The following is a 19776-nucleotide window of genomic DNA, read 5'->3' as shown; positions in this document are numbered from 1 at the left end:
CTTCACAACTGTCTTTTTCACAAATGTTCTCTGCCTGAGAAGCTCCTTGAAACAAACAAATAAAGGCCCTAGATAGATGGCAGCTGCAGCATCATGAACTCTGTTATTTTGGAATAGACCCAGTGTCTCTTTGCTTTACTTTACTTTCAACTCCATTATGTAAATTCAGAATATTTTTGTTGAATACAGAAAACGTGCATCTGTCATTGTTAGTAGTAGATGATTCATGTAATTTAAATACAGAATGCAGCTGCATTAACACTATAAGCCTCTGAATGAACATCTGACACAGTGTCTGAGTGGGCTCCTGGTGTGTAGTGTACTGTAATTCTTACCCTTGGTGGCCCCTGCAGCCCCTAGATGGTAGATGGCCCCCAGGACCAGCCAGAAGGCCCTCTGCTCCTCCCCACTGATCCCCAGGACTTTCATGGCTGCCTGCAGTTTGGTGAACTGCTGGGAGGCCCGCTGCTTGTCCTCAGACTGGGTGAGCATGGGGGGAGAAACAACAGGTGTCTATATGGACTGTCTTTATTATAAAAATCATAGTGTGAGTCTATTCACTCAAAACCAAAGAAAACTTTCCTGCCACAACGTCATTGCCACAAGGTCTTTGGGGCCCTGGCTAGAGTTACCTTGGGTTGAGGCACGATTCCGAAGGCGCTGTTTTCAGCAAAGTGGTTAAAGTGCAGCTCAGTCCTGGGAAGGCAAGGAGAGACAAGCTGTGAGTCAGTCACCATGACAAGACTATACCTGACAGAGCTACTCAGAGTGTCTGACCAACACAGATACTCACAAGTAAATAAAGGACAGACAGAGAGTGAGGAGAAAGAGAGAGAGGCGAGAGAGAGAGAGAGAGAGACGAGAGATATAGAGAGGCGAGAGAGAGAAAGAGAGAGAGAGATGAGAGAGAGAGAGAGAGAAAGAGAGAGAGAGTGGCGAGAAAGAGAGAGGTGAGAGAGAGAGAGACGAGAGAGAGAGAGGCGAGAGAGAGAAAGAGAGAGAGACGAGAGAGAGTGAGAGAGGCGAGAGAGAGAGAGAGAGTGGCGAGAGAGGCGAGAGAGAGAGAGAGAGGCGAGAGAGAGAGAAAGACAGAGACGAGAGAGAGGGAGAGTGAGAGAGACGAGAGAGAGAGATGAGAGAGAGGCGAGAGAGAGAGAGAGGCGAGAGAAAGAGAGAGAGTGAGAGTGAGTGAGAGAGGCGAGAGAGAGAGAGAGAGAGAGAAAGAGAGAGAGAGTGGCGAGAAAGAGAGAGGCGAGAGAGAGAGAGGAGAGAGAGAGAGAGAGAGAGGCGAGAGAGAGAAAGAGAGAGAGAGTGGCGAGAAAGAGAGAGAGACGAGAGAGAGTGAGAGAGGCGAGAGAGAGAGAGAGAGTGGCGAGAGAGGCGAGAGAGAGAGAGAGAGAGTGAGAGAGAGGCAAGAGAGAGAGAAAGACAGAGACGAGAGAGAGGGAGAGTGAGAGAGACGAGAGAGAGAGAGTGAGAGTGAGAGAGAGAGAGAGTGAGAGTGAGTGAGAGAGAGGCGAGAGAGAGAGGCGAGAGAAAGAGAGAGAGAGAGGCGACAGAGAGAGATGCGAGAGAGAGAGGCGAGAGAGAGAGATGAGAGAGAGGAGAGAGAGGCGAGAGAGAGAGATGCGAGAGAGAGAGAGAGGCGAGAGAGGCGAGAGAGAGAGAGAGAGAGGCGAGAGAGAGAGGGGCGAGAGAGCGAGAGAGAGACGAGAGAGAGAGAGAGGCGAGAGAGAGAGAGAGAGAGAGTGAGAGAGAGGCGAGAGAGAGAGAAAGACAGAGACGAGAGAGAGGGAGAGTGAGAGAGACGAGAGAGAGAGAGTGAGAGTGAGAGAGAGAGAGAGTGAGAGTGAGTGAGAGAGAGGCGAGAGAGAGAGAGGCGAGAGAAAGAGAGAGAGGGAGGCGACAGAGAGAGATGCGAGAGAGAGAGGAGAGAGAGAGAGATGAGAGAGGAGAGAGAGGCGAGAGAGAGAGAGGCGAGAGAGAGAGAGAGGCGAGAGAGAGAGAGAGAGGCGAGAGAGAGAGAGAGAGAGAGGGGCGAGAGAGCGAGAGAGAGAGACGAGAGAGAGAGAGAGGCGAGAGAGAGAGAGGGGCGAGAGAGAGAGAGAGAGAGAGCGAGAGAGAGACGAGAGAGAGAGGCGAGAGAGAGAGGCGAGAGAGAGAGAGAGAGAGAGAGAGAGAGAGAGAGAGAGAGAGGCGAGAGGCGAGAGAGAGAGGCGAGAGAGAGAGGCGAGAGAGAGGCGAGAGAGAGGGAGGCGAGAGAGAGAGGCGAGAGAGAGAGAGAGGCGAGAGAGAGAGTGAGAGAGAGAGACGAGAGAGAGAGAGAGACGAGAGAGAGAGAGAGGCGAGAGAGAGAGAGAGGCAAGAGAGAGAAAGGCGAGAGAGAGAGAGAGAAGGGTTTAGGTAAAGGTTCACTCTACACAGAGGTCTGAGGAAGATGACAGCTTACTTTAAAGAACTGTCAGCTCCAGCCATCATGTAGTAGAAGACATTGAAGGTGGACTCTCCCTCTGGCCGCCTGGTCACCCTTAGCTTCTCCAGCAGCATGGTCTGAATGGAGGCCGAGGCCACCTGGCCAGCCTGGTCAAAGTCCAGGGACACGATGTGGGAAAAGCGACTGGCGTTCCCATTCATGGAGGTGGAGCTGTTCCCAAAGGCCTCCAGGATGGTGTAGACCGCCTGCCACTTCTCCGCTGGGAGACACACAGAAACAAACCAAATAGTACATACATGCTGCAAGTAAATATCAGGCAAATAGTGGACTATTAAATGAAGAATAAAAACAAGTTGTTCCCTAAACTGTGTTCTAACTTACTGCATGTTCTTTCCCCTCGACACCTACCAGAGAAGGTCTTGCCAGTGCTGCCAGCGATGGTGACCAGGTACTGGACCAGGTGTTGACAGTTGGTGGTCTTGCCGCTGCCGCTCTTGCCCAGCAGCACAATGGACTGGTCCTGACGCGTGGTCAACAGGTTCCTATAGGCTGACTGGGCAACACCATAGATGTGAGGTGCAGTGTCCTCCCTCCTGCACCCCTTAAACATGTGCATCACCTGAGAGAGAGAGAGAGAGAGAGAGAGAGAGAGAGAGAGAGAGAGAGAGAGAGAGAGAGGGAGAGTGCATTCTCACCATATAAAATCTCAAGAATTAAACAAATCCAGTCCTACTTGCTCTTTCTGGTCTACTTGCTACTCTCCTAGATGATATCCCCTCCCCTATCCTGCTAACCCCAGGCTCCACCCAGGACTGTACCTTCTCAGAGTACATGGAGGGGGCACTGATGGGGTTGATGACCACCATGTTGGGCCCAGCGTGGGTGTGGATGAGGTTGCCCCCGTAGCGCTGGCGCAGAGAGTGCATCACACTGGACTCATTGAGGTACTGCAGCGAGGACAGGTCCTCCACGCGGTCAAACGATGGAGGGTTGGCCTACACACAGGGGTCAGAGGTCAAGGGGATCATACATCACAGACTTCAGATAATGAGCCAAAAAATCAATATGAGAAAATGTTTGGTGCACTGCTGGGGCTAAACAGCATGTATATATCTTTTAGGCTTACCTTCTCCACATCATCCTCATCCACATCCAGCAACGAGCCGTCGCTCTCCAGTCTGATCTTGACTTTCCCCTCTGGCAGACTGCCTGGCTCCGTCTTCAACAGGGTCGCTGTGGTGACCAGTCAGAACAGGGTCAATATGATCTACAGCCACTGACTAGCCACAGACTGAGTCATCTCAAACGTTGTGTTTGTCTAGGTTGCAAGTGTAAAATAGTGCACAATCAATACACATTTTGTTTACTCTTTCTGTCAGATAAATCAACAAATGGAATCTGTGATTTACAAGTAAATGTAATATGCTTTAATTTGGCCCCTATTGTGGTGAATGACGTAGTGATTCAGTTCTACTAACCCAAGGAGAATCCATCCTTGTGAACCAGCCATACTTTCTCTGTGCCGTACCAGGCCTTCTCAGCAGCTATTTGCTCCTCGGACTTCACCTAGGAGAGAGGACAGACAGGGTTAGGACACTGCTATAACGCTCAAAGGCAGGAGCAGAGGTGAATACCCAGAGAGAATAATTAGCTAGATGAATTAATAACACCAGTGGAGGGGGCATCGTCTCCGCAGTAACCTGACATCTTTGAACAGGAGAACATGAACAGGTGTGGACTGAGCTCTGGTTTCACCATCTCCTTAAGCGAGGAGTTATTTCTTCCCCACGCAACATTTGACCCAACTGCCCACCCCTTCACCCTCCAAAACCCCCCACTCCACACCTAGCATCCCCTCATGACCCACTAGGCAGGCCCCTGGTCCCCACTCTGTGTGTTTACCATCAGATCACTCTCTGTAACCAAACTACTGAGAGCCCACTCTCACTGACGATAACAGGATATGGACTCATGAATAAAGCATGCTCCATAACGCCACAACATAACACAGCACAACACAACACATGACTGGACTGGCTGCACATCAGTACCACATCACTTCACCACAATGTTTATGAAGAATGTGGTTGATCTACAGTAAAATATGAGCAAACTAAAGACACATATCCTATGACAATTCATCTGTGGACACATCATGCAATTTGAGTTACTAGGTTTTCCTCTAACACGATCTGAAAATCATACTGAAAAGCAAGCCACATCACTGGTAAAGCATAGACACTCACTGCAAACCTACTAGAAAGGGTAGAATACTGAGGAACTCACTTCACCGTCAGTTAAAAAGGGCTTAATAAGTCATGTATTTCATGAGTTTCTCACTATTCTACTGGTTTATCATCACAGATACAAAATCCCAGCTGAGGATGTTGGTTCTGTGATTTACACACAACAGAACACTCCAGGGAAGGGACAGAGAGATGCATGGGGTATTGCAATCAGGCATAGCAGTGGCCAGACCTTGGGTTGAGAGGCGGCCGTGTGGGCCGCCTGCAGGAGGGCCACGGGGTCCTGATCCAACTGTGTCTGGAGGAGGGCAGGAATAGTTGGGTTTAATCAAGGTCAGAGGCCAACTTTGAAGTCCATACTGCATGCTCAAACATGCCAACAACCATGTAACAAGTATCTTCAATGAATTTTGGTAGAGGGTAGGATAACACATGCAGATGAAGAAAATAACTGACACCCACACGTTTGCTGTGGAAAAAAACAACTGAAAGAAGATGCTAATCCTTCTAGCTTTACCAGTCTAAGTTACTAAGTCCAGCAGAGCCTGTCTCTGTGGGAGTGGTTAGGTCATATTACTGGGACTTCCAGCACTGCTGCACGGACATAGGGAAAAAATTCAGTCCATAACAACATAGTGGGGAATGAGTAAGGGGTGCAGGCAGAACCCTAGGTGGGTGAGACAGGGGTAGGGGACGGCGGGGTCAGTTAAGGAGAGCAGGCTTACACCCCAACACGAGACACGAGCACACAGTCCAGCCAGGCCTTGTGTGAGGGCGGTGGGTGAGTGGCCAGCCTGGGGAGCGGTGTGACAGGGGACAGATAGTAGCTATGAGGAGACCACCGGATAGCCACGGCCACCAGGACAGCAGCAGACAGCAGAGCAACACACAGAGGAGAGGGGAGAAGAGATGAGACAGTAGAAGTTGGGAAGGAGGAGCAAGGAGATGAGAGAAAGGGAGATATTAAAAACAGATCACAGTGTTTTTTAGAGTGGATGTGACAGCTGTGATCTGGGATCAACTGTTCAGTCTCAATCCAACATCAAAGAACACAATATCCTCACCAAGTGGTTAAAAACAGACATCAACTTCAAGGGAAATGAACACCCATTTGTCAGAAAGTGAATGTCAAAAGGACAGAATACATAAATGTCAGGACATAGATATGTGAATGAGGACATGACTGAGTAATGATATTGCCTGTTGAGAAAACAGAAGGGACAAAGAAAGAAGAGAGGAGAGAGAGGAGAGGAGAGGAGTCTAGGTACAGATGTAAAGCCGTGTGTACTATGTCATATAATAATAATATAATAATATGCCATTTAGCAGACGCTTTTATCCAAAGCGACTTACAGTCATGCGTGCATACATTTTTGTGTATGGGTGGTCCCGGGGATCGAACCCACTAACTACCTTGGCGTTACAAGCATATCAAAATAATTAGAATTTTCTCACTTGACAAAATTCTATATTGTGACTGTACAAACATGTTGTAATTAGTTAGTTATAGCACTGCCTTACATGAAGTTTGAGTTTGAAAACCCAGCTGTGAAGTCACACCCAAGGCTCCTCCCAGGCAGAGAGATAGTGCTACCCAGTGCCCACCATGAACCCACACATGACCCACAAGGGACCTCCATTCATATGAACCCTTATCCATATGACTAGGGAGAACTCCTTAGTCATGATGCTAGGAGGCCATGTGACTGACATAGACTCTGAGCTCTAAGCTGAAAGACATAAAATGGATGCTGCTAGTCAGTGTTCCAATTACAGCGCCACAGGGCACCCCATAATTCAAACCCTGTTGCTAGTGGTCAACACCAGATTGGGGCCACATGAGACAGTGCACCTGTCCCCATGCTGGAGCACAGCAGGGTGGCCCATCACAGGATAAGACTGGGTAATAGCACAGCAGGGTGGCCAGGCCCATCACAGGGTAAGACTGGGTAATAGCACAGCAGAGCAGGCAGACACACAGGCTGAAAGAGAGAGGTGAAGTTACGGTAGAGCCAGCTCCGGTGAGGATCTTCCTCAGACGCCTGTGGTTCTCGTCTGTAGGGACCAGCTCTGGAACCTACAGGATGTCACATCACCAACACCGGTGAGTCCCCACCCAGCCACTCCAGAGTCTATTGATGCCATGGTACTTCTAAAAAGTTTGTTATGCATGTTGGGGCCCCCTTGTACATGTGTCATTTCCTTTGACCAAGCCCAGGTAATGTACTGTACTGTGATCCATCTAATGTCTGACTAAAGGTTGCTATTTTAAATCAAATGGGGGGGATTCCCAATAAATATCAGAAGTCAAACTAGCTTACATTATGTCACTTTAAAAAAAAAGATTACTGTAATTTACCATTGCACTGCATATTCTAAAATCTACAACACCTAGCCAATCAGAAGCATACCAGCTGCAGGACACACACCTGTTCTTTGGAGCCAGGGGTGCCCTGAGGCTGGGACTGAGCACTCCCAGAGGAGGTCTTCCCAGCAGGGGCGGCAGAGGGACCAGAAGCTGCCTTCACCTTGATATATCAATACACACACACACACACACACACACACACACACAGGAGAGTCAGTGACCTCTAACATAAGGTGTTCCACACACCATGCTCCTGATAAGGACAACACACTCAATCACATCATGCTCAAATCCTATATGCACACAGAGTTCCTCAAGCCCATTCCAGTTTAAACAAAATCCTCACATTTTGGACAAGGATCTTCCCAACATTTTGGTACATTATTCACTGCAATGTTCAGTGGTTATTCTTCATTAATAAGGCTGCCATTAGTAGTTGTCCTCAGTGGTCTAGTGTTAGGCCAGTCTGGATAGTGTTTCCCAGAGCCTGGTGTTAATGAGTAATGGATCAGTGCCTCAGACCAGCCTGGCTCTCTGTGGACCAGCCATGACCAGACCCTTATAACTACTGAGGCTGAAGTAGGAAATAATACCTTTTATTTAAGTTTTCACTACTTTTTTACCCTTTCTCCACTTTTCTCACTGCAGCAAGACTACTGTTTGAAGTAAATGAGTCAGTTAGTAGCCAGTTAGCACTTTGCTGACGCAAATTAATGAAGCAGCAGTTTAATTTCTACCATTGCAGCCAAGACAAGACAGATCCTGTGGAGAGACATACACTACATTATCAAAAGTATGTGGACAGCTGCTCGTCGAACATCTCATTCCAAAATCATGGGCATTAATATGGAGTTGTCCCCCCTTTGCTGCTATAACAGCCTCCACTCTTCTGGGAAGGCTGTCCACTAGATGTTGGAACATTGCTGCGGGGACTTGCTTCCACAAGAGCATTAGTGAGGTCGGGCACTGATGTTGGGCGATTAGGCCTGGCTTGCAGTCGATGTTCCAATTCATCCCATAGGTGTTCGATGGGGTTGAGTTCAGGGCTCTGTACAGGCCAGTCAAGTTCTTGCACATCGATCTCAACAAACCATTTATGTATGGACCTCGCTTTGTGCACGTGGGCATTGTCATGCTGAAACAGGAAAGGGCCTTCCCCAAACTGTTGCCACAAAGTTGGAAGCACAGAATTGTCTAGAATTTCGTTGTATGCTCCTGGCATCCACCAAACCCAGATTTGTCCGTCGGACTGCCAGATGGTGAAGTGTGATTCATCACTCCAGAGAACGCGTTTCCACTTCTCCAGTGTCCAATGGCGGCGAACTTTACACCACTCTAGCCGACTATTGGCGTTGCACATGGTGATCTTAGGCTTGTGTGCGGCTGCTCGGCCATGGAAACCCATTTCATGAAGCTCCCGACGAACAGTTATTGTACTGACGTTGCTTCCAGAGGCAGTTTGGAACTCGGTAGTGAGTGTTGCAACTGAGGACAGACAGTGCTTTAGCACTTGGCGGTCCCGTTCTATGAGCTTGTGTGGCCGACCACTTCGCGGCTGAGCCGTTGTTCTCCTAGACGTTTCCACTTCACAGTTGACAGGGGCAGCCAATGTTTGTCTATGGAGATTGCGTGGCTGTGTGCTCGATTTTATACACTTTTCTAGATATAGTGTATGATCAAATCCATAGGCATAATTCTTAATTGTGTTAATTTCACACAGAATGGGTTAATAGGTGTTCAGTGCACACATCAGAACCACATGCTACATTGAATGATGTAATACTCTCTTTAGTAAGGCAATCTGAGAGCACACACTCTGTACCTCTGGTTTCTTTACAGCCCATGAGCGAGTGGCAGGGACGAACCCTGGAGGGGGGGCAAGGGGGTCGGATTTCGGGGCAGGGATAAAACCTGGGGGCCGGGCAAGGGAATTATGTCTTGGGGCAGGAATGAAGCCTGGAGGGGGGGCAAAAAGGTTGTTTTTTGGCACAGGGGCAGGGATGAAACCTGGAGGGGGGGCAAGGGGGTTGGTTTTGGGTTTGGGTGCAGGGATGAAGCCTGGAGGAGGGGCGAGGGGGTTGGCTTTGGGTGCAGGTGTGGGTATGAACCCTGTTGGAGGGATGATGGGGTTTGATTTGGGGGGAGCTGGGGTGGGGGGAGCTGGGGTGGCTTTTTCCGCTGGAGGCTCCTGGCGCTCTACTTCCTTCCCTTCCTCCTGTTCCTTCTCCTCCTCTTTGTCCTCCTTGCGGTCTTGAGTGCGGGTGCGAGGCCGGTGATCCTTGGTCCTCCCTCGGCCCATCAGGCTGGCCAGACCCATGGAGATGTCATCCTTCTCATCCTTCTTGCCAGAGAGGGGCGCAGTCTTGGGTACAGATGTGGCTATAGGGGCAGCTTTAGGAGGCTCTGTGCTGGGGGCTTGAGGCTGCTCCTCCACCCCAGGCACTACCTTCCTCACCACCCTCCTAATAACCTTCACCACCTTCTTCTGAGTGGGACCCTGGTCCTCTGTGCTCTCCTGCCTGGAGGAGGAGGCAGCTGGTGGGTCAGGGCCTCCCATGGCACTGTCACTTCTGGTTGTGTCGCTGCTTGATGATGTCACCGGCTGTGGGTCACCACTTGCTTCTGTTTCAACTTCCTCACCGTCAGACTGGACACACACACAGGTATAGGTAAGAAGGAGCCAATATCAGAGATACTGTATAGGAGACCCAAAGCTTTAGAATAGTGTTTCATAAACTAAGCACCATAATTGTTCACTGGCCAAAGCCAATGCTATAGTTATGTTATTTAGAGTGGCTGTTTGCCATCCTGTAGTCTTATTTACCAAGCAGCTGTCTACTCTACAGGAAGGACAGCTGTGTCAAACATCCACCAGCACACAAACTACATGTCTGACTTTATTGATGTGAGTAATTTATACACATCAATGTTTCTACTTTTTATATTTCATTTCGCTACACAGAGATAAGCTATAATACCTCCGATCATAAACCATGACGGGAAGAATTCCTTTCTCACAGATTGTCATCATCAGAATAAATGTTGTTTATGTTGGCTTATACAGGTCCCCCATTATAAAGACCTCTTTCAGATGGAATCTGTGGATGGCTGTCTCACGGTTTGCCCAGTATTAGTCTCCCTGTACTGTTTATTACTCTGTGACTACATCAAGACCTGCAGGTGACACCACTACTGCATGGCAATATGGTGCTATATTGTAAACCCAACTAACGGCTGAAGGGATGACAGTCTTGTGAAAAACCCATCTAACACCCTGAAAACTGAAAAGGACACGGGTGAAAGCGTGCCACTTGGCTGAGAGAAGAAATCTTTAAGGGACCTACTTCTAGATTGTTAGATGCTATTATCCAAAAGCACACAGCGATGTTACACTTACATCTGAGGCTGGCTTGGTTTCAACTTCAACCTACAAGAGAGGAGGGTCAAGAGAGGCCGATCAAACCCAGAACTTTAGTTTAGCTTATTCATGCAAGAACAACATGCATATCTCTACCAATAACATCCTTCCTCTGTCGACAGAGAAGAGAATCTTCCACTTCAGCATAAAGCTCAGCTGACAACAGTAAATGTGCAGTAATCTACTGAAGGCATCGGTGAAAACACATAAAGGTAAAACAAGACTTCCCTTTTGCCGCCAGAATGAAAAGCGTGAACTGTAAGCCATGGTAGTAGCCCAGAAGTCATGGGCTGAACCGGGAGAGTGGAGATGAGGGGCAGGAGGGAGAGAAAGAGTGTGATGTAGATATAGACAGAACGAAAGAGAAAAGTGATAGAGAGTAGAAGGAGAGGATATGAGGATGGAGTGAGGGAGTGTGTTTCGGGGTGGACAGGTAGGTAGGGGGGCGAGGACTGGCGTCTTTCTTCACTCTAACTACTACCAGCAGGGCAGTAGGACCATGCAGTCTGAGGCAGCACTGAGGACAGAAGACATGAAGAACAGGATGAAATGGATACATACAGTACAGGGAGACAGGAGAGACAAGGATACCTCAGGGAGACAGGACATCAGTTCACATTCACACTATAGAAATAGATCAACCTTTTGCAAATATTCTTATTTCATCAAAAAATTATTTCAATATCAATAGATGACAGCTACAGTTATCATTATATATTCAAATATTTTCCTCTGCTTTTATTTGACTACAATATGTCATATATTTGATATATGTGAGGCAAACACTTCAGTTTACTACCGTCAAGTAGTGCAATGCTGTGAATGCTGCATTAGGTCTGCCTGTTATTAGAGTGTAAATGTCGGACATACCAGTGGTTTAATCTGCAGGCTAAGAGTGTCACTGACTTTATCACTGCCATATCAGACTCAATTTATTTTGTTCAGTGCATCAGGTGACATCCTGTGGTTTCTCTATGTTGTTATGAGAGTTAAGAGAAAGGTCAGTGAAAGGTGACCACAGGAGAATCAATTGTCACCAGACCTCAGATTTGTGTCAGTAGTAACTGCCCCTAAAGTAAAGAATTTAGGATTTGCATTGGTTCCATTTTGGAGAAAAAAGGGTACAGGCCAAAATAGAAGCAAGCAAATAGTCATACACACAAACAACGGTTGTGGCTAGATGGTATACAGCTACGGACGGAAGTGAGGCATAAATTGCAAGTTCGTAAGTTCTCCTAACCTGCTACGAAAAGTCAATTCTGTCCGTAGCTGTATACCATGTAGTCAAAACCACAAACAACATATGGATTTGTCTCATGTTGATGACATCACAAGAAGCAAACAGTCAGCCAATAAATGATAACATAGACGTGTAACTGACATGGACACCGCACCTAGGAGGCACTACACAGATCTGTGGACCTGGCTATCCTTTGTAAACATGCTACCAGGTCAACCTCTAAAGGCCTTCATTAGAGTATTACACAGTCTCCAATATTGTGTCTCCATCTCCAATATTGTTTCATTCAGATTTACCATTCAGTTATAGCCAAGAACATTGCCAACTGTCATCTCAGCCCAAAACAAGCTCAAAACGGTGGTACATGACAGCCACAGAGTGTGCAGTACAGAAAGTGGGCATGCTGGGCATTCTCTATAAGCAGCAGGGCTGAAATGAGTGGCGCAGTAACGTGTTTCACCATCCTGCCCTAGCTTTCATCAGACAGCTTCCACTCCTATTAATAGTTACCAGCAGCAGAGGAGGCCATTCTGAGATGCAACTAGAGCACTATTGGTCATGGTACAGCAGACAGACACACTCCGAACGGACCACCCTACCAGGCCCTTACAGAGTCTCGGCCACTCTTCTGTTACCTTGTGTCGTCTGGAGGCCCGATCAGTGTTGTCTCCCTAACCGGATCAGGGAAGGATTGGACGTGGGTTTGAGAAGAACGCGGTTGCTAGTCCTGGTAGAGTAGAAGGTTGAGTAGAACCACAGGAGCTGAAAACGTCCCAGCTAGCACTGCAGGCAGGGCTGGGTTAGGGCTCTGTCTGTCTGAGGATCAGAGGTGGAACGTAACGCGATAGGACCCGGGGTGGAATGCTGGGAGGGCGGGGAGGGGGACAGATGGAAGGGGGACAGCTGCTGGGATACAGAGGGGGCTATAAATAGCAGCACACAACAAGCACCATGACACTACCATGACAATTATCCCTGGCACCCCCTCTCATCTCCTGTAGTGTGTGCCCCACCCAGCAGAATGACAGAGAGAGACAGAGTTTAGGTCTTCACTGTCCCTCTCAGGCCCAAATCACTGGCCCTCCCTACCTCTCCTGGTCCAGTCTTAGCTAGGCCTGTGGAGGTATGCCAGAGTAAACCTGGAGGGGCATGGGCAAGTCTATTCCTCTGTCCTTTAGAGCCACACACAGAAGTAGGTTAAAGACTGAGAATGTATCAAACCAACACAGGCCCTTCATGTGATAAGGCCATAAACACATGTGCAAGCACAAATCATCCATGCCAATGACTGAAAAAATTAAGAGCTCATCTAGATTTAGAATCACAGGTTTTTTTAAACTAAATTCTGTATTCAGCATATAAAAGGCATCAGAAAAGTAGGCATACTGATCAGTACACTTCAGACTCAGAGAGTGCACAGACCACCACTAGATGGACATATTACTTTTCTCTTTGTTCACCGAGTTTCACTTTGCTTCTTACACCACAAGAGGGAGCTATAAGCCTTAAAACATTTAGGTCTGCTTTTCAATTCTAGGAAGGTATCAGTTAATCATTCTACTTCCCTATATTCAACATTCATATGAATTGTCCTTTTACCAGAATTGGAGTTGAAAAAATACAACAAGACACATTGATAACAGTACGTATTTACCCTGTGGCTGAGAAAATAATATTACTCCAGAAGAAAATCCATTGTGGGAAAACCAGTGTGACATAACACATGGTCTGGGCCTAGCCTGGAGGGAGAGAAGAGCATTCAGCTGCTGATTGGGTGTGGTGGGCAGGGGGAGTTGCTGCAGGAGGACAACATGGAACTGCAGGCGGTGCAGCCGGGCTAGCCCAGGCTGGTGGAATCCAATTGATCTGCTCCATCTAACACAGCCCAGCCTGCTAATCCTTCCTTCCCCACAGTGTGTGTGTGTGTGTGTGTGTGTGTGTGTGTGTGTGTGTGTGTGTGTGTGTGTATATACATGTTAAACACTGATCAAAGATTACCGGCCTCTAACTCCACACACAGCTCTGATTCTGACCCAGTTCAAACTGAGGCTGGACCCATAGGATTTATGAGATTCTGTCATGAACATGACCTAGATTATCCAGAGTCACAGTAAATACACTAAATACAGACCTGATTACAGCACACTTATAGAAATCAGGCCAAGAGTTACCGTCAAACAACATACAGTTGGAGAGTAGCTTACAAACAACCTGCTACCGCTCTGTTAGAAAGCGGTGTGATCACACGCAAGGCTGACAAATGATTTAAGAGGAAGTGATTATCAAGCTCAATTAGCGAGGTGAAAATGAGCCTTTAGAGGAAGGTAAGACAATAACAGCGAATTGTCATTTTATTCAGCTGATGAAAATAGAGTAATTTAACAAGAGGTGAATTACACATCAACATGTGGAAGCTGAAGGGAAATGGAAGCAGACAGACAGCAGGTCTATAGAGGATGACACAGACAGTGAGGAGAGTGTCACAGAGACAGAGGGGACAGTGTTGGGGACATTAAGGACACTGCCAACAGGCTATCAGGCTATGGTCTCAGACATGTGAGGATACAAGAGGCACACCACCACACTGCCATTAATGACCCCATTGTGTCCCCTTCAGCCTGCCACTCAGTGCACTGCACAACACCCATCACAAACACACACTCCTCAGTCCACACGCACACCAACTCTAAAAAACTCACAGGCAGGCAGGCAGGCAGAGGGGCAAGGCCAGGCTTATTATTTCCGCCACACATTGGGCACCATTCAGCCCCCAGACACAGAGAGACTGACGGCATGGGCACAAATGGCAGCTTGGAGCCATTCACTGGGTTGAATAGAGGGGTGAGCATGGAGAAGAGAGGGAGGCAGAGAGACCCACACACAGGGAGTCAGGAAACAGAACAGATCCATCCGAATGTGGACTCCACTAGGGGTGGGACTGGGTGATAAAGTCAATCAAAACACCACATATCCCTCTCCACCGATAAAAAGGGTTTCAGGGCAACAACAATAGGTTTAGACCATTCCAGACATAAAACACACAGTGATGATTAAGAGCAATGGCAGCTGCTATCAGAAAGCTGAAAAGCTGAGGGTGTGTCTGTTTAAGTGCTGATGTCCAAACACAGCAGAACAAGGAAGGCTATTTCAATTAATTTCCTCAACACACCCACTTTGCAGACGCAACCACATTCAGAATGTTCATTCAGAATGATTTCCTATCAGAGAAATTAAACTGCAAAAAAAATCATTCCCTTCCTGGTTTAAACTGGATAGCCTATGTGAGAGCTTGACTGGCTACGGTGGTAGGAGTCATGATTTTTTAAAATGTGTTTTACTTTGATTTATTCAGGGGAGACCAATTGATACCATGGTCTTATTCTCAATGGTGCCCTGAGAACAAACAATTCACCCCCCTGTAAACCTGACAGCGTTATTATTAGCCACAGTAGCCCAGCCCCTCTAATCCCAGCGTCTGTAGTGTACTAACGCTGAGTGTTTACTGAGATAGCATTGCCTCACTGGGACTGGAGATGATGTCATTGGACTGGGCTGTTGCTTGGGCGGGAGATTAAGACGATTTACTAATTTCCTAATGACAAAAGCTTGTCTGCAGCTAGGCAGGAAATATGCCTGAGATAAAGGATAAATGATAGAGGGGTTATTAACTCCACTTGTTTTCTGCTACTTATAAGTGGGGGTGGGGTAATTGTACTAACTGGGGATAAAAAGCCTTTGGGAGTCATTCCACCTCAAAAAGCACAAGAGGATTTCGACACTCACCATCTCAGATTGCTGTAGAAACAGATCCAATTAGCATTACTGAAACATTATTTTGTTGAAATATTATTTGATCTCTGAGATTTTTTTTTTGCCATTTTAATTTATATGATTCATATAATCTTCAATAAATATAGTACCTAACATCCAATTTGGACCTTAATTCTTCCTAACAATGAGTAAGACATGTGGAATCCAATAAAATGACCAAAAGCCACCCACGGACCTCCCACACCCCACACAATGTATTTTCATCATGAGCAAAAGCTATTGGCTTTCTACCAAAAGTTGGAAAGAAAATGTTTAATTTTAATGATTAATTTAATAAACCAGCAAAATTGACAAAAGGGTGTGGTGGCAGTAGAAGGAACAGCGGCACCTAGCGGGCAAAATATGGTACTTTCACACTAATTTATGGTAAATAATGCAAGCAACTTCAATGGCTAATTTCTCTAAACAGGGGAGGGGAAAACGTCACCAGATTCACAGGGAATACATTACAAATGGTGAATAAGTAATACTCGAAGCCGCAGCTCCATACTTCTTGTCAGACATAGAGAACTGACACTGTATACCGGTTGTTGGGGTGGGATTGGCATGGGGTGTGGGGGGTCCGTGGGTGGCTTTTGACCATATTATTGGATTCCTCATGTCTTACTCAATGGTAGGAAGAAGTTTGGTCCAAATCAGATGTTGGGTACTATAATTTGTGGAATATAATGTGAATCCTATAAATTAAAAGGGCCAATTTGGTTGCAATCAATTAGCTTAATTTCTCAGAGATCAAATAAAATGTAAACCAAATAATGTTTCAGGAATCCTAATCATATCCGTCTTTAACTATAGAAATGATTTTACAACAATCTGAGATGGTGGGTGTCATGGCTTGCTGAAACGCTATGTAGCTCAGTTGGTAGAGCATGGCGCTTGCAACGCCAGGGTTGTGGGTTCGTTTCCCACGGGGGGCCAGTATGAAAACGTATGCACTCTAACTGTAAGTCGCTCTGGATAAGAGCGTCTGCTAAATGACTAAAATGTAAAATGAATGACCCTGGGAGCTGGTCTGAGATGAGATGAGTGGGGAAGCCAAGCGGTGATGTCAGAGCTGCTGCAGGTGTCCATGGTGGACCAGTGTAATGGATCACTGGCTAAACTAATAATCCCCTGATGGAACAACTGACTCTCTGTAGTGAAAACATCATGGGATAATTTCAGAGGACCTGGCACTTGAAAAGAACCAGACTGTTTCTGTGTGCTGCTCATAGCCACATGCAGCTGCCACAGCAGCCTTTCAAATCAAATTTTTTGTCTACAGTACATCTTGTTGGCAGGTTAGATGGGGGGCTCCACTACTAGACTGTGCATCTCAGGAGCCAAGTTGAAGTACAGGAAGTTAAGACTGGTTCCCTTTTCAGTCAATTATCTCACGAGAAAACCCTTGCGCAAACTGGAATTTGACCTGTGCACACAGAAATAGGAGTTGACTGTAAAACAGGACCATTTCATGTCTCTGTGTGGCTGAGTCAGTAAACAGCAAATCTGTGAGTCAGAATGAATGAGTTGTCCGGAGTTCCAAACGCACGTACACACACACACACAATAACCAGGTGTGTCTTGTTGTGCCACAGAGTGAGAAAGGAATGTCAGTCTGAGGAGCATGTTGGTCCTAGTGGTATCCCACTGGCTATAAGGTGAATGCACCTATTTGTAAGTCGCTCTGGATAAGAGCGTCTGCTAAATGACGTAAATGTAAATACCCGTCTCCACAAGGGTGCTAAAGGGGGCTTAGCCCCTCAGTTCAAATTTGAAACAAACGATTGAGTGACAGGTTGGCATTAATAAAATCTGTATCTCCACTGTGATGTGTCAGCACAATGGACAGAGCGCGCCGTGGTGTGTGTAGGGGGGCTATGGAAAGCCACTGGGCAGTTAGGTATGACTCCTTTGGGTTTCCATAAAAAACGGGACAAAACACTTCTCATCTCTATAGTAGGCTAAGTGAACAACATGATATGCCTCCGCCTGTAATATTAGATTTTGATTTATTAGGGCGGAGTCAAATTTACCAGTCGGGCCCTGGTGAGGACACTGTTGGAGGCCGAACTGTCTCATTTCTGCTCCTCCTGCTCTGCAGGAGTGTCTGCCCTATGATGGGGTGTGTGAGGTTTTCATACCAACATTGACTGACACTGAATTGATTATGACCGAGCTCTCTCCGGAGCCTGGAGAGGAGAGGGTGTGCTCTGACCCTTTCCCCAGGCATGGAGAGAAAACTACTGCACCGCAAAATGTTCCTTGGTGTGGCACGGAAGTTGTGTCACTGCTGGGGTGGCTAGAGACAACTCCACTGTCCACTGTGCATTGTTCGGGAGAATGCTCCATTACTTGCATCAGCAAAGGCCCATGTAGGGAAGTTTGTGCCCCCGCATCGCCAAAAGGTTAGTGGATAGTGTTTAGGGCCTGGACAAAGTGTCCATCTACCTCGTGGCTATGCTATGATCCTCTATTTGCTCCGCCAATACAATGTTCGTCAATATGTACCATGTACCCAGTACTCGTTTGGAATGTGCCGTTCTGCCTTGCGGTCACATGTCCATTAGTTTGGGTAGTGTGTGCGTTTAAGGAGGGTGGTTAGAAATACTGAACCGTAATGATTTCAGTTGAAGGGAAAATGAACACTGCTACATACTGACAATGTTTATGAGGTTACTGCTTATGTGTGAGGAACGTGTCTCCAGCATCATTTAAAATGTCGAGACCAGAATAAGGGGAGGGGTGTGTGGCAAACTGGAATTTGACCTGAGCACACAGAAATAGGTGTTGACAGCAAAAGAGAGTTATTTAATGTCTCTGTTTGGCTGAGTCAGTAATCAGCGAATCGGTGAGTCAGAATAAGTGAGTTGTCCAGAGTTAAACGTGTACACACACACACACACACACACACAATAACCAGGTGTGTCTTGTCGTGCCACAGAGTGAGAAAGGAATGTCAGTCTGAGGAGCATGTTGGTCCTAGTGGTATAGACAGGCATACCCGTCTCCACGAGGGTGCTAAAGGGGGCTTAGCCCCTCAGTTCAAACTTGTGCCCCCTCAGTTTTAGTTTTATGTCTCTATATAAAAATAGCAAAAAAGTTAAAATGATTGAATGACAGGTCGGCGCAAAAAAAATCTGTATCTCCGCTGCGCTGTGTCAGCACAATGGACAGAGCGCACCGTGGTGTGTGTAGGGGAGCTATGGAAAGCCACTGGGCAGTTAGGTATGATTCCTTTGGGTTTCCATAAAAAGCGCTGGGGAAAATGTTTCTCATCTCTGTAGTAGGCTAAGTGAACAACATGATATGCCTCCGCCTGTAATATTTGATTTTGATGTATAAATGGGCGGGGTCAAATTTACCAGTCGGGCCCTGGTAAGGACACCGTGTTGGAGGCCGAACTGTCTCATTTCTGCGGTGAGTAGTTTAATCAAAGAGAGAGAAAGACAATAGTTGAACAGTTTCGAACTAATTATTTTCTTTAAAAATGAAGGAGAAGCAAGAGAGAAAGAGAGAGAGCGCGAAAGAGAGAGCGAGCTAGCTTTCCATGTGACTACCTCATGAAGCTGGTTGAGAGAATGCCAAGACTGTGCAAAGCTGTCATCAAGGCAAAGGGTGGCTACTTTAAAGAATCTAAAATCTATTTTGATTTGTTTAACACTTTTTTGGTTACTACATGATTCCTCCATATGTGTTATTTCATAGTTTTGATGTCTTCACTATTATTCTACAATGTAGAAAATAGTAAAAATTAAGAAAACCCTTGAATGAGTAGGTGTGTCCATACTTTTTACTGGTACTGTATATATTTTTTTAATTCTGCCCTCTAGAGGATTTTCGCAGAACAATAACACATGGCACTTTGGAATCTGAAATAAATACATTTTGCACTTTATTTTAACAGTCTCCTTTCTTTACTGTTACAGTAAATATATCCAAACCAATGTGAGAACATAAGGGCATTCTAATTTAAAAGATGGCTAGTCATACATTTACATTTTACATTTAGCAGACGCTCTTATCCAGAGCGACTTACAGTTAGTGAGTGCATACATTATTTATATTTGTATTTTGTTTTAAAAATCATACTGGCCCCCCGTGGGAATCGAACCCACAACCCTGGCGTTGCAAACGCCATGCTCTACCAACTGAGCTACATCCCTGCCGGCCATTCCCTCCCCTACCCTGGACGACGCTGGGCCAATTGTGCGCCGCCCCATGGGTCTCCCGGTCGCGGCCGGCTACGACAGAGCCTGG

At 46.7% G+C, this 19776-nt stretch overlaps 1 protein-coding gene across 4 annotated transcripts in view; it reads right to left on the bottom strand.

Annotated features, from left to right (window-relative positions):
* Positions 1–19776, bottom strand: part of LOC121579909 (unconventional myosin-XVIIIa) — a 110926-nt gene that overhangs the window by 59428 nt on the left and 31722 nt on the right. For 2 of the 4 annotated variants that reach the window (XM_045224356.1, XM_045224357.1), the window contains exons 1-14: positions 12342–12506; positions 10695–10983; positions 10446–10475; positions 8871–9695; positions 7110–7208; positions 6686–6757; positions 4913–4978; positions 3913–4000; positions 3561–3667; positions 3253–3429; positions 2816–3053; positions 2450–2693; positions 633–696; positions 336–480 (exon numbers count right to left, since the gene is read on the bottom strand). In XM_045224356.1, the coding sequence (XP_045080291.1) occupies positions 336–480; positions 633–696; positions 2450–2693; positions 2816–3053; positions 3253–3429; positions 3561–3667; positions 3913–4000; positions 4913–4978; positions 6686–6757; positions 7110–7208; positions 8871–9695; positions 10446–10475; positions 10695–10733 (2194 nt within the window). In that variant the 5' untranslated portion in view covers positions 10734–10983; positions 12342–12506. Of the gene's footprint in view, positions 1–335; positions 481–632; positions 697–2449; positions 2694–2815; positions 3054–3252; positions 3430–3560; positions 3668–3912; positions 4001–4912; positions 4979–6685; positions 6758–7109; positions 7209–8870; positions 9696–10445; positions 10476–10694; positions 10984–12341; positions 12507–19776 lie in introns of those variants that run through there. The other 2 variants (XM_045224358.1, XM_041894886.2) reach the window with 2 other exon arrangements.

This window comes from Coregonus clupeaformis, chromosome 13, assembly GCF_020615455.1.
Source record: "Coregonus clupeaformis isolate EN_2021a chromosome 13, ASM2061545v1, whole genome shotgun sequence".
Lineage (NCBI taxonomy): Eukaryota > Metazoa > Chordata > Actinopteri > Salmoniformes > Salmonidae > Coregonus > Coregonus clupeaformis.
The sequence above is the reverse complement of the archived record's forward strand: the minus strand, read 5'-3'. Positions and strand labels throughout refer to the sequence as shown.